The following is a 12,660-nucleotide window of genomic DNA, read 5'->3' as shown; positions in this document are numbered from 1 at the left end:
TGGGTTGGAATTTGAAGAGTTTTTTTTAACTAAATCTTATTTTTTCTTATTTAAAATAAATTTTTGATCATATATATGGGTTTAGTAGATTTTTGGTTGGAATTTGACGATTTTTTTTCCAACCAATCTTATTTTTTATTATTTAAAATAAATTTTTGACTGTATATATAGGTTCAGCAACCTGAAAAATCTCTTGTGAAGAGTTTTCAAATTAAACTTGTAATTAAAAAAACTCATGCCAGATTTTGAGCCGATCATACTAAATAAACTACAACTTATAATTTTATATATAAAAAAGTAATTCATCAATAATATTCATTATTAATAAAATTTTAATTGTTTTATATTTGTTTATGTATAATTTTTTCCGCATTATCCTCTCCTAAAACTTGGTTCATGTGGCCACCACGGCTAAACTCACCCCAAACTTGCCCTGAGTCTTCAAAATGGGTCGAGTTCGCCTAAAACACATTGCACAACTCTCCAAAACTCACAATTTCCTGTATTTTGAGTTTTTTTCAGTCAAGTTTTGTGGAGACCTTAACCAAGTTTTGTTGAATCTCAAGCCTGCCCAGCTTTTGTACAGTCCTAATCTCACAAACTTGATTTGGAGGGTCTCCCAAACTTTTTTGGATTGTCATCCCCTATTTTGGAGGGTCTCTCAGTCGACCGTGAAAACGCATTCCCCTATCCTTTAAAACTGAAATGACATAGCAATAAACTTCATAGAGTGCACTTTCTTAAAATCCAAAAATCTCACTGGCGTCTTTTCATTTATATGTAGCACTTGAAAAAGAAGAAACGTGATTTTGATCAAAACTCACTATATCCCTCTCCATGATGTGAACTATAAGAAAATTCGCTGTTCATCATCAATGAATTTAACAACGTGCACTGAATCGCTGCTCAAGTTACTTTTTATAATGTTATATTTAACCTGAATTCCCTGTATAAAGGCCTTCCTATAATAAATTGGCTTTATTTGGAATTAGTTGCAAAAGCAGTCCCCGGACTAGAAGTTGCTTCATGGTAAATTGTTCCAACAATTCCCAATCACAGTATGTAACCACCTTAATTTCCTATGATAGTTCCCTATAATACCAAGAATTTGCGTAATATCAAAATTTAACTACAATGAGGTTGACAAGCCCTCTGTTTCATAATTACCAATCCCTTTATGCCTCCGTGTTGAATTGAAACACAACTGTACAAACTCAAAATCATAAACTTTCACTCCCTCAAATGACTTGTAACTGATAAAATTGTACAAATCAAGAGATGATAGAAAGAGTTAGCTCGGAAAGATGAAATAAGCTTGCTCATAGCTGTGGGTGTTCTTTCTTGTAAATGTACTGTAATGCAAGGCTTATGCTCTCGCAGTCAAATTCCATAATCTTCATCCAGTTCTCAAAATCTCCAATTTCCTACAATACATTCACAAAGGGGTCAAATTTAGCATCTAGAATTTTCACAAATACTAAGGCTGCTTGTGCATGCCAAAATCCACCCCACACTACAGCGGGAATCTTGAGTGTTCCTTTCTAACAAATCTGATCAATATAATACTACTCGTTTCTCATTCCGTTTCTCTTTTTTTATACACAAGGCATCATGAGAATCTTTCTTGTAAACAGTCCAACATAGCCAAAAAATAAAAAATCCAGTTATGAGCCTATGGTCCAATACATTGGAATCTTATAACTATCGTGGATCAAATGAACCTATTACAAATATGCATAATTTCAATCAGAAGTCTCTTGAGCTCTTTCTGTTAGGGAAGCAGTACTGATGTTACAACATAGATAATACTTGTATTAAAATCACAAACACTAGATCGTCAACTGAATAGAACATTGGTTTGCAATTGTTAAGTAAATAACATGCCATCGAACTCCCATGCATTCAAAAACTTCTAAACAATCTAATACTGTGTATAATCTTCAGAGCAAAAACTTCTAAACAATAAATAATAATCAAAGGAGAGTGTACCACCTTTAGAGCTGAATCCAAGCCATGGACTACTGCAAGCCATTGATTTGTTTGCTTTATATACCGCTGCACTGTCGCAGACAATACACGAGTTTCAAGTTCAATGCGTTTCTCATTAATAAAGGATTCTTGAACCCCGCTATTCACACTATCAACAAGTAGGTCTGAAACACGGGTTGCAGTTGCTAAAGCATCCTTCTTCACCTTTTCTATGCAAAAAAAGAAAAAAGAAAAAAAACAAATGTGAGGACCATATAGAAGCTGTAGCGCATAAAGACATAATCAATAACTATGGCAAGAAAACAATCTATATGAGAATTAATCCAACAATCCCTTCAAACTTTTCAAAGTCTCGCTGATTGAAGGTATAAACCATTAACTTTGTCTGCATACTCCAGGTGGAAATTTACATTCCATTCTCCCATTTCTTTATTATTAAAATGCAAAGGAGCTCAAGTAAACCCGTCCCAACCATTCAAATTTGAATGCAGGATATCCATTATCTTGGTTTGTTTTAAAATAATCTGGACTTTCTCCATTGTCAGATAACTTGGTATACAAGTTTGTCTAATTTAGTATCCGTAAGTTTCTGAAATCTCGCATGAGCTCTATCATTCCACTCTCCCAACCCCAACCTCACCATACATTGGAATAATGGCGTAAAGCATCACAGCTGAAAGTATAGTCCCTTCCCTCAATGTTTCTGTTCATTTCCAAAGAAATTCAATTCATGAACTTTGATTGTATTACAGTTGGAGACTTATTTCAGGAATCAGCCATTTTATAATAAATTCCCAGTCTTCAGACTTCTGCGTAGACCCATTGTTTAGTTTGGACCTTATACAATTTCATATAGTTACATGTGGATCAAGCTACCTATTAAATTGTGGCAGAAAATAAATTAAAAATTGGAAACTCCTCTATCCAACTAACCTAAAGTGGAAAGTATTCATGGCAGAAAGAAACGAAACGAAGTGAAATTTATATTAATGTCCACAAAAGACCAAAATATTTCATAGGAACAAGAGAGACCAAACAGAGTTTATACAGAGAGAGAGAGATGGATATTATACAGTGAATCACTGGAGCTAACTCTAAAAAGAATTAATTTTAATTATATAATACGTAAACTTTCATAAAAATAAAATACTATATACATTGGGATTAGACAGACAGTATAAGATTGTTGACAAGCTTGACGGTGTCTCCAAATGAGCAGGTTACAATCGGTGGAGCATATTTGAATTCATGCAATTTGAGAAATATATCCTAATAGTACGCCGAATATGGAGATTCATTCTCTTTTGCTGATATCATCATGATTGAGCAAATGGGCAGAGTCTTGATTACAGCTTTTGTTGATAGCAAGGCAGCTTTCTATAGTCCAAATCTGCCCTGAGTTCTAACAGTTCCAAATCAAGAAATCTGTTGATTTGGATTGGATGGATCATGACCATACTAGCAATCCAGTTGGCAACCTGATTTGTACTCCTTTGAACATGAACAAACTTCACGTTCATGAACTCCCTCGCTTGCTAGTCTCCCATCCAAACAACTGATCCCATATCCCAATGTGAAGGCTTGGATTTGTTGTTGAGCAGCAAAGGAGCAAGATAGATATAGTGGTGATCCACATGACCAGGTGACTACGTTGAGAGCTCAACTGGCCGCCATTTGAACACAGGTGGAGGATTAGGAGTTGATTTCCACTGCTTTGAATGGATTCGGTCCTTCCTAGATGTCTTTTGTTCAAGGTGTTTGTGCTTGAGAGACCTTGCCCAAGTTCACAAAGTTTTAGATTCATCTTGTGCAGGAAGAAATCATATTTCAATCTTGTGTCAAGCAATATGGGGGATTGGATGTGATTGGTCTCGTTGGAAAGACAAAAGGCTAGTAAGAGAGGCTACAAGAAAGACTCAAATACAAGAAAGGACTTGAATAAGGTGATGTGTTTCTAATTCATAAGATAGGACATTATGTTAGCCAGTCTCCATCAAAGAAGAAGGGGAACGGAGTGAAATAGGCTGCATCCAGGACAGTAGCAAGTGTAGAGAAGGATCCCTCTCAGTTCAAGACTACATTCTCCATGGTCTCTTGTTTTTCTTCTAATATTGTGTCTAGCATTGAATGGTATGTAGACAATGAAGATTCGAGACATATGACATATGATAGGCCACTATTCAACAAATTTCAGGAGCAAGAGGAAGGCACGCGTGGAGCTTGGAGATGATGCTACTTACCCTATAAGAGGAGTTGGCTCCACTTCCTTCTAGATGCTTTCAAATAATTTTTTTGAGTTGAGAGATGTTCTATTGGTTACTAGTTTGAAAAAGAAACTTCTTTCAATTTCTAGAATGATAGATATACAATAGAGAGTTGCATTTGAAGGGCAGCTTTGCACCATTAGTGGTTGTAGTGTTAGCCAGTTTGAGGAATTTTTCCAGAGGGATGAAAAACAGTGGCCTTTACATGTTACTTATTGATGTTGTTGCACTTGTACATTCTAATGAGAGGCTGAGAGAGACTCCTAGCACAATAGGATGCCATGGAGACGAGTTCAAAACCTATTGTGGAATCAATGATTGATTCCAGGTTTGCAGCTGAAGTGTTATTGATTACAGAGACTAGGTTATTAGAATCTCTCAGACAGAAGGACCTGACCGTGATGTTACTCTTGCTTCAGGATTCTCTCAAAAAGACGGAGTTGACATAGTTCAACTTGCTTTAGTTTTCGGAGGCTTTTGAGGTGCATGACAGGGATTCCCAGGGTTGCATGTTGTTGATATTCCTGTGTGGGTTGTTACCTATACCACTACCTTGGTGTTTCAAGATGGATATGACTTGTGTAGATATCTATCTTTGTGACACTAATAGATGTGGCTCCCTTCTCTTGGTCTTGTATGGAGATATGCTTATATTTGTAGGACATCTTAAACAACTAATGATGCGGTGTTCATTAATTTTGGCCCAAAATGTTGACTTGAGGGATGATGGAGTTAAGCAGGTGGCTTATGATCCAAAGTTATGTTTCGTCAGATTCATAGGTGGTTAACATTATCTGGAGGTCTGTGATGTTTTTATAGCATCTTGTGATGAACGGATAACAACTTCTTTTTAAAAGACAGTAATTGATTCCAAGATTGCAATAGGTATAGATTTGCGGATAGTAAGTTTGGCAGAGTTGCAGGAGTTGGCAAGTGTTAGTGAAAACAAGTTCCTTGTAAAGAGGGAAAGTTAGCTTTAGGTATTAATCTAGAAGTGTTTACAGCATGTTTAGGGGCACTTCATCAGATTTTGGGGTATGATTAGCCCCCAAATGGTCAATGATGGATTTGCACATTGAAGGTGACTTACTTAGTGGTTGCTTGACCTTAGTGGGATGGTTGCATGGCATTCTTCCTTAGAGTGTTGAAGATATTTATATAGCTTGGTGACATTTGACATGCTAGCCAAGTGGAAGAGGTTGCTTGCATGGAGAACACCTTGCATTGGAGGAGGGCGTTAAACCCAAGACAACATGGGGTAGCTTGGATATTCACATCATGGAGTTGACTTGGGAATGCCTAGGTTGCAACAATGTTCATGCAAAGGGAAGGACCCAATGGAGCAGATGGCCTAAGAGGAGCACTGGAGTCCTTGGAGACTTGGAGGAGGAGCATTAGCCACATCTCATGGAGTACTCTTGCATTGGAGCCTTTCTTGTATACAACATCACCTTTGAGTTTGACATATGTATCCTTAGAGAGTAGCACTTCACATGTGTAATCCTACTTGTAGTTTTGTGAGTTGCTTGTAAGGTTTTGATCAAGGTGGATATTAATGACCACCCACCTACTCCACTTGGACCCCCACCGTTGTTTCTTTCAGTTTCCTTAATTGTAGCACAATTTACTATTTTTTGGCAGGTTTTCAAGTCCTCAACTTTTGGAGCCATTTAGAGGCCCTAAAAGATGTTATGTTTTTTTTTTTTCTTTTTTCTTTTTTTTTTTCTTTTTTTTTTTTTTAAACAAGCAAACCAATAGCCTACAACATGGTTTTGCAGTCGAAAGTTGTAGTCCTCGGATAGATATTTCTAACGAGGTATCGTACGTGTCAAACAAAGATCGTATGCCAAAGTTACAACCCCGGGAAGTTGATGCACCAATTTACCCAACGGGGCCCACAAACTCTTGACGCTTCATCTCCTAGGGTTAGGTTTTTTTTATGTTTAGGGTTTTCCATTGTTTCTCAATAATAAATAAGCCTTCAAGCTTCATTGTAACATAGTTCATAAGGCATGTAACTGCCACATCTCTTCTCAGAGATAAGCTACCATCGCCTGACCTAGTTTATTTCCATTCTGCATGTAAACAATTTTCAGTGCTTTGTTATTAATGAATTGAAGTTTTGTTTTCACTGTATCTCTATGTTTTCGTTCATATTTGTATTTCATTTGATTCCTGCATAAATATGGATCAGTGTTATCAGAGTGGCTTACTCTTTCTCTGTTTTTCTGTGCATGTCCCCAACGAGGTCAGGGTATAAGGAGTTGGGACTTGAATTGGTTGAACCCTTGCAAGACCGTCCCCGTCAACACTGACGACCGCCCATGGGGGAAGAAAAGAAAGACGAGGGAGTAGGAGATCCTATCAAACTGCTGCTCGAAGAAGCCCTCGAGCGGCAAAGGAACGAGATGATGGATAAATTTGCCTAGATCCTTTGGCGGATGCCAACAACGACACATCTTCATCCAATAGTCACTTCAGAGGCACCGTACCCTTCAAGGTACAAGTTAACTTTGACATCCCTATATTTGAAGGTCAAATAGACGCAAATGTTGTAAATAAATGGTTAAATCTATTGGAAGGATATTTTTCGGTTCATGATTTTTCCAATAGGGAAAATATTACTTTTGCACTCCTCAAAGTTGCCCCCCACGTCAAAAACTGGTGGTTAACCTACTGTGAGCAGAGGGACGAGAGGGAACCCTCACCATTTTCAGTTGCATCCACTTGGAATTCTTTTCGAGACGCCATCAAGGAACAATATTACCTTGCACCCCGGGAGCTATGAAGTTAAGTACATAAAGTGGACCATAGTATGGTAGGTGTCACACCCCTACACTATCGATAATCTTCCAACCGCACTATAGGAGGTGTGGCACCACCAACCCTTTTCCTTTTAACAATACTAATGATCGTGAACTATGCCTTACTTCTATACTTAGAATATTTTCCAACAGCTAAGTAAAATATTTCATTAAACACACAGCGGAAACTTTCACATCATCAACATATTATCACGATTAACATTCAAATGCACAGCAGAATATCATGGGAGGGGCAACTCACTGTAAGTATGAGCCTGCCCGTATCAATAATAACTTTCAGTTTATACATAAACTTTACAATGGAGGGAAACCCCAAGTTTCTCCTCTTACTTGCAAAATCTAACTTTCCTGCACTGTCGTGCAGCGTCGCCCAACCACTGCGCAAAGTCACACGAGTTGCTACGCAACTCGTGCACCTGTCGCACTTCGTCGTTTCGTCATGCCGCCCTTCGTCGTTCACCGGTGCCTTCGCCAGTCGCACAAACTTTTGTTTCGTTCAGGCGTGCCCACCACGACCGCCCAAAACTCGCCTATCGTTTCATCGTGCACGGGCGCGTCCAACCAACCACGCACCGCACACCCAACTCCACACGCCAAGCACATTTCACCGTTGACTCGTTCTACCCGTCGTGTCACCAGCCCACGGCGCGTCCACCCGACCGCCCATTGCACATGACCCGCAGTTCACCAACTCGCTAATCGAATCGCCACCTCAAACTTGCTTCACCCGACGACCCTTCGTTTAGCCCGTGCATGCGTGCCCAACCGAACTCACCTCCCGACACCCATCTGCACTACGCCCGCACCTGCCAACACTTGCCCCCCCTTACACCAACTCGGCGCTTTGTGTGCGCCCGCACTACAAACCTGTGCCCTGCACGATCGTTCGACCCATCCACGAGTTTGCCCGTTCAACTATGCCTACAGCCCGTCCTATTGTGGCTGCCACCAACACCTTAACCTTGCGGCTTAGGTGCTTCGGCCTAAGAATTGCCTATACCTTCGCCCAACCTTCAAGCCTCCACTCCTAGCTCGCACTTGACTCCTCAATAAGCTCGCACTTCCAAGAGATCACCAAATGATTGATGATGAAACTCCTCTCCATCACTATATACTTATACTGTTCGCCCGCCTTTGTGGTCACGTTGGCCCTGCCAGCCGACCCACCAATTCGGCGTTCTAACATTCTCCTGCACGTCGGCTTTGTGGCTGGGCGCCCCCACCCGGGACCACCTCGCCGTATAAACCTCCGTTCAGCCGAACACTTAGTCATTTTTACTCATGACCTCACGTTTTCCATCTGCAGTTGCCCAGCTCGCCCACGCTCCTCCGTCGTGTGCCCTCACCCAAACCACCTGCAGCTTAGGGGCCTTACATCCTCCCCCACTCGAAGTCATTGTCGCCCTCGACAATTCTTCATCCCAGCAACCATCCGTCACCAAGATATCCATCCACACAACTGTGTATATGGGTAATCCAGATGTCCCACTGCACTGCACTGCAAGGAATCATAGATATGCCACTGCTCTGCAAGGAATCATGTGTTGGTACCCCTCATGTCGGTGATTAGTTGGGTAGCTAATCCAACCATGCATCGCCTCCACAAGAACTCATGCCCCCACATCGTCATGATTGTCCACTGCATGCTACCTATCAACCTGTGTCATCTCACCCCTAGATGCCTGCTCAAAGTGTTTGGAGACTCACTGCCATGAGCAGCTAACAATGAGCCTCATCCTCCATGATAGTCTAAGATGATGAGGAGGGAGCAGAGCCTGAAGGCTCTCCCTCACTAATCAACTCAATCCACCTATCCGGATCCTCCACTTCCATTCTCTACAAGTATGCCTCCTGATCCTCCATCTGAACATTCGGCCTCACATACTCTTCATCATCGTCATCCTCCACTGCTTCCAGCCTCTTAGATAGATCCAAGATGCTATCTGACAATGTCCTGATAACCTGTGACTGCTCCGCAAGCTTTGCCTCTGCAACAGACAACCGCTTACAGATCTCTTCATCTCGCTTCCCATTCTCCATATTCATCACTGTTAACTTACATTCGGGCTTAGTTACTCCCAAGGTTGGTACACCAATGGGTACATCCTCTCGTCTGTCGTAAATGTACAGTTTCTTCATATGGGGAACAATCATCGCATCAAATTCCTTCATGAATTCTATGCCTAGTACAGCCTCATAGTCATCTATCCGCACCACAGTGAAATCAACTTTCCCTGTCCATTCACCAAGTGTCACATCCACTTTTTCAGCTACACCAATCACAGAATCCGGAGGAGAATTCACTGTCTTCATTTGTGCCTGCACCGGTACAAACTTCAGCCCAATCCTTCTCGTAGTATCCTTGCTCATGAAGTTGTGAGTTGTGCCACTATCCACCATAGTAAGCACAACAGCACTCCCAACCTTCATTTCGACATACTCCAATTTGTTTCTTTCTGGGTCTCTCCTTGAGACAACTTCCATAGCCACTGCAGCTCCTAGAATCTGCATAACCCCTACGGAAGTTTCTTCTTTCTTCTTCGCATTGGACTGTGCCAAGGTAGCCACCTTTGGTCTTGAAGGACAATTCTTCACCATGTGTGGTTCCTCGCATATCCAACACTTCAATGGTTTCTTCGTCTTCGACTTCAAAGTCTCCTCTTTCGTATTCTTCTCTTTCGGTTTGTCATACTTCTTCTTCTTCTCTTCAGAACCCTCATCGTAGTGTTCCACCAAACGATCCACAGCAACAAAAGCCTCCTCAAGTGTCTTAATCTTTTGTCTCTTCACTTCATTCCGTGCCCAAGGTTTCAGACCTATGATAAAGTTGAACACCTTGTCCCTTTCCGCCATGTCTGGAAGTTCCAAAACCACACTTGAGAACTCTCGTTGATATGCCTGCAGACTTCCCGTTTGCTTTATATACTTTATCTTCATCCTTGCATCCCATGTTTCGTCTTGTGGACTGAAGTGGGTTTGCAAAGCCTTCTTCATGTCATCCCACGAAGTTATGTCTCCAGCATTGCCATTGGCAATCTGATCCATCCTCCTTCGCCACCACATCTTAGCATCCTTCGTCAAGAATTGAGCAGCTACCTTCACTTTGGTTTCCTCATCGGATAATCCCAAGCGCTCCAAGTACTGTTCCATATCCCATAGAAAGTTGCCAAGAGTTTTCGCACTCCTCGTTCCATCATAAGAATCTGGCTCTTTGACTTTGACATGAGTCACACCTCCACCTGAGTTGTGTCTCACAACCTTCTTCAAAACCGCGATCTCATCCAGAGCATCGTCAAGAGCTTGCCGCAATTTCAAGATTTCAGCCAAACCTTGATCTCTTGCTTCACCAATCTTCTTGACTTCTTCCTTTGTTTGCGTATACTCCCATTCCGTATACTCGTATCGAACCTTGAGGTCTTCAAGTTCCTCTTTCACCTTCGCATAGCCTTCATGAACCTGCATGTTCTCGGCCTTCATCGAAGCCATATCGGAACCCAATTCTTCCATACGATCCAATACCCTGTCAAGGAAAGCCTCTCTAGCATCTTGGCTAGATTCACCTGTCATCACCTGAGGTTCTTCCGCCATCTCTGCCATCTGCTTTCTTTGTGATCTTGTGTAGACTATAACCCTGCAAGTCTGAATCACCCTTCAGATTTCTTCAGTGAGCCTGGTTCCACTGAATCAAGCTTTAATACCACTTGTCATGCCCCTACACTGGCGGTAATCTTCCAACCGCACTATAGGAGATGCAGCACCACTGACCCTTTTCTTTTTAACAATACTAACAATCGTGGACTACGCCTTACTTCTATACTTAGAATATTTTCCAACAGCTAAGTACAATATTTCATTAAACACACAGCGGAAACTTTCACATCATAAACATATTATCACCATTAACATTCAAATGCACAGCGGAATATCATGGGAGGGGCAACTCCCTGTAAGTATGAGTCTGCCCGTATCAATAATAACTTTCAAATTTATACATAAACTTTACAATGGAGGGAAACCCCAAGTTTCTCCTCTTACTTGCAAAATCTAACTTTCCTGCACTGTCGTGCAGCCTCGCCCAACCACCGGGCAAAGTCACACGAGTTGCTGCCCAACTCGTGCACCTGTCGCACTTCGTCGTTTCGTCATTCACCCGTGCCCGGTTCACCCATTCACTGACGCCTTCGCCCGTCGCACGAACTTTCGTTTCGTTCGGGTGCGCCCACTGTGACCACCCAAAACTCGTCTATCATTTCATCGTGCACGGGCGCGTCCAACCAACCACCTGTCGCACACCCAACTCTGCACACCAAGCGCATTTCACCGCCAGCTCGTTCTGCCCGTCGTGTCACCTACCCAGGGCGCGTCCAGCCGACCGCCCATTGCACACGACCCACGGTTCACCAACTCGCTAACCGAATCGCCAAGCTCGACTTGCTTCACCCGGCGACCCTTCATTCCGCTCGTCGTGTCACCCGCCCAGGGCGCATCCACCCGACTGCCCATTGCACACGACCCACGGTTCACCAACTCGCTAACTGAATCGCCAGGCCCGACTTGCTTCCCCCGGCGACCCTTCGTTCAGCCCGTGCACATGCGCCCAACCAAACTCACCTCCCAGCGCCCGTCTGCGCTACGCCCGCACCTGCCAACACTTGCCCGCCAATTACACCAACTCGGCGCTCCGTGTGCACCCGCATGACAAACCTGCACCCTACACGATCGTTTGACCCGTCCACGAGTTCGCCCGTTCAACTGTGCCTGCGGCCCATCCTACTGGGGTTGCCACCAATGCCTTAACCTTGCGGCTTAGGTGCTTCGGCCTAAGAACTGCCTGCACCTTCGCCCAACCTTCAAGCCTCCACTCCTAGCTCGCACTTGACTCTGTTGACCTAGATTGTCATTGATGTCAATATGGCAATATTTTGGATGAGTAAAGAATGATGGGAAGCCATTGGAAAGACATTGGAAACCATCGGAAGAGCTCACTAGAAGCTCAGAACAGGAGAGGAAGAAGTTCAATGGAAGAAACAAAGAGGAACACGTAGCGGAGAAGCATAAACAACGGTATCGGAAGCCACAGGAAAGCCAAGTAAGTGTAAGAGCGGGTTGAGGAGGAGCCATATCGGGATCCAAAGAAGTTAACAGAGGAGCCAAAAGAGCGGAGGAGGAGCCAAAAGAGCAAAGGAGTATATAATATAGGCATAAATCAAGAATACGGATGAAGAGTGAATGCACATGGTTATATTCCAAACAAAAAAAAAAACAGGTTTGAAATAGTAACAGTGGTTTTCGGGCGGACTCAAGGCTGTAAGTGGTATTTAGGGCTGATCACCCGATACCATTCATCGACCGATGCGTGGTAGGAGAAGGAGAGAGAAAACTGCTTTATCGGGCGGGTAATCCTCGTGCATGTAGCTCACCCGAAATCATTGTCGAGTGTTGGATCAAATGTTGATCTATGGTGGAGGATTGATTTGAAAAAGGCAAACATAAGAAAATGCGCATGTGCGGACCCAACGATATATATGTCCGGGTGTATAAATGGTTGAAGTCCGGCTAAATGTTTTGAAGCGGGGTTTTCA

The 12,660-nt window shown here is 42.6% G+C and overlaps 1 protein-coding gene across 1 annotated transcript in view; it reads right to left on the bottom strand.

Moving 5' to 3' along the window:
• Window positions 1–965: 965 nt before the first annotated feature.
• The window catches only part of LOC149138455 (biogenesis of lysosome-related organelles complex 1 subunit 1-like), a 50,096-nt gene continuing 38,401 nt past the window's right edge, over window positions 966–12,660 (bottom strand). Inside the window, exons 2-3 of the mRNA XM_089447984.1 lie at window positions 1,993–2,198; window positions 966–1,424 (exon numbers count right to left, since the gene is read on the bottom strand). Of these exons, the coding sequence (XP_089304110.1) occupies window positions 1,320–1,424; window positions 1,993–2,198 (311 nt within the window). The 3' untranslated portion in view covers window positions 966–1,319. The remainder of the gene's footprint in view (window positions 1,425–1,992; window positions 2,199–12,660) is intronic.

Source organism: Pinus tabuliformis, chromosome X (genome assembly GCF_031772625.1).
Source record: "Pinus tabuliformis cultivar Carrire ecotype Pingquan chromosome X, CPIR1, whole genome shotgun sequence".
Lineage (NCBI taxonomy): Eukaryota > Viridiplantae > Streptophyta > Pinopsida > Pinales > Pinaceae > Pinus > Pinus tabuliformis.
Note: the sequence above shows the minus strand (reverse complement) of the source record. Positions and strands in the feature narration are given on the sequence as shown.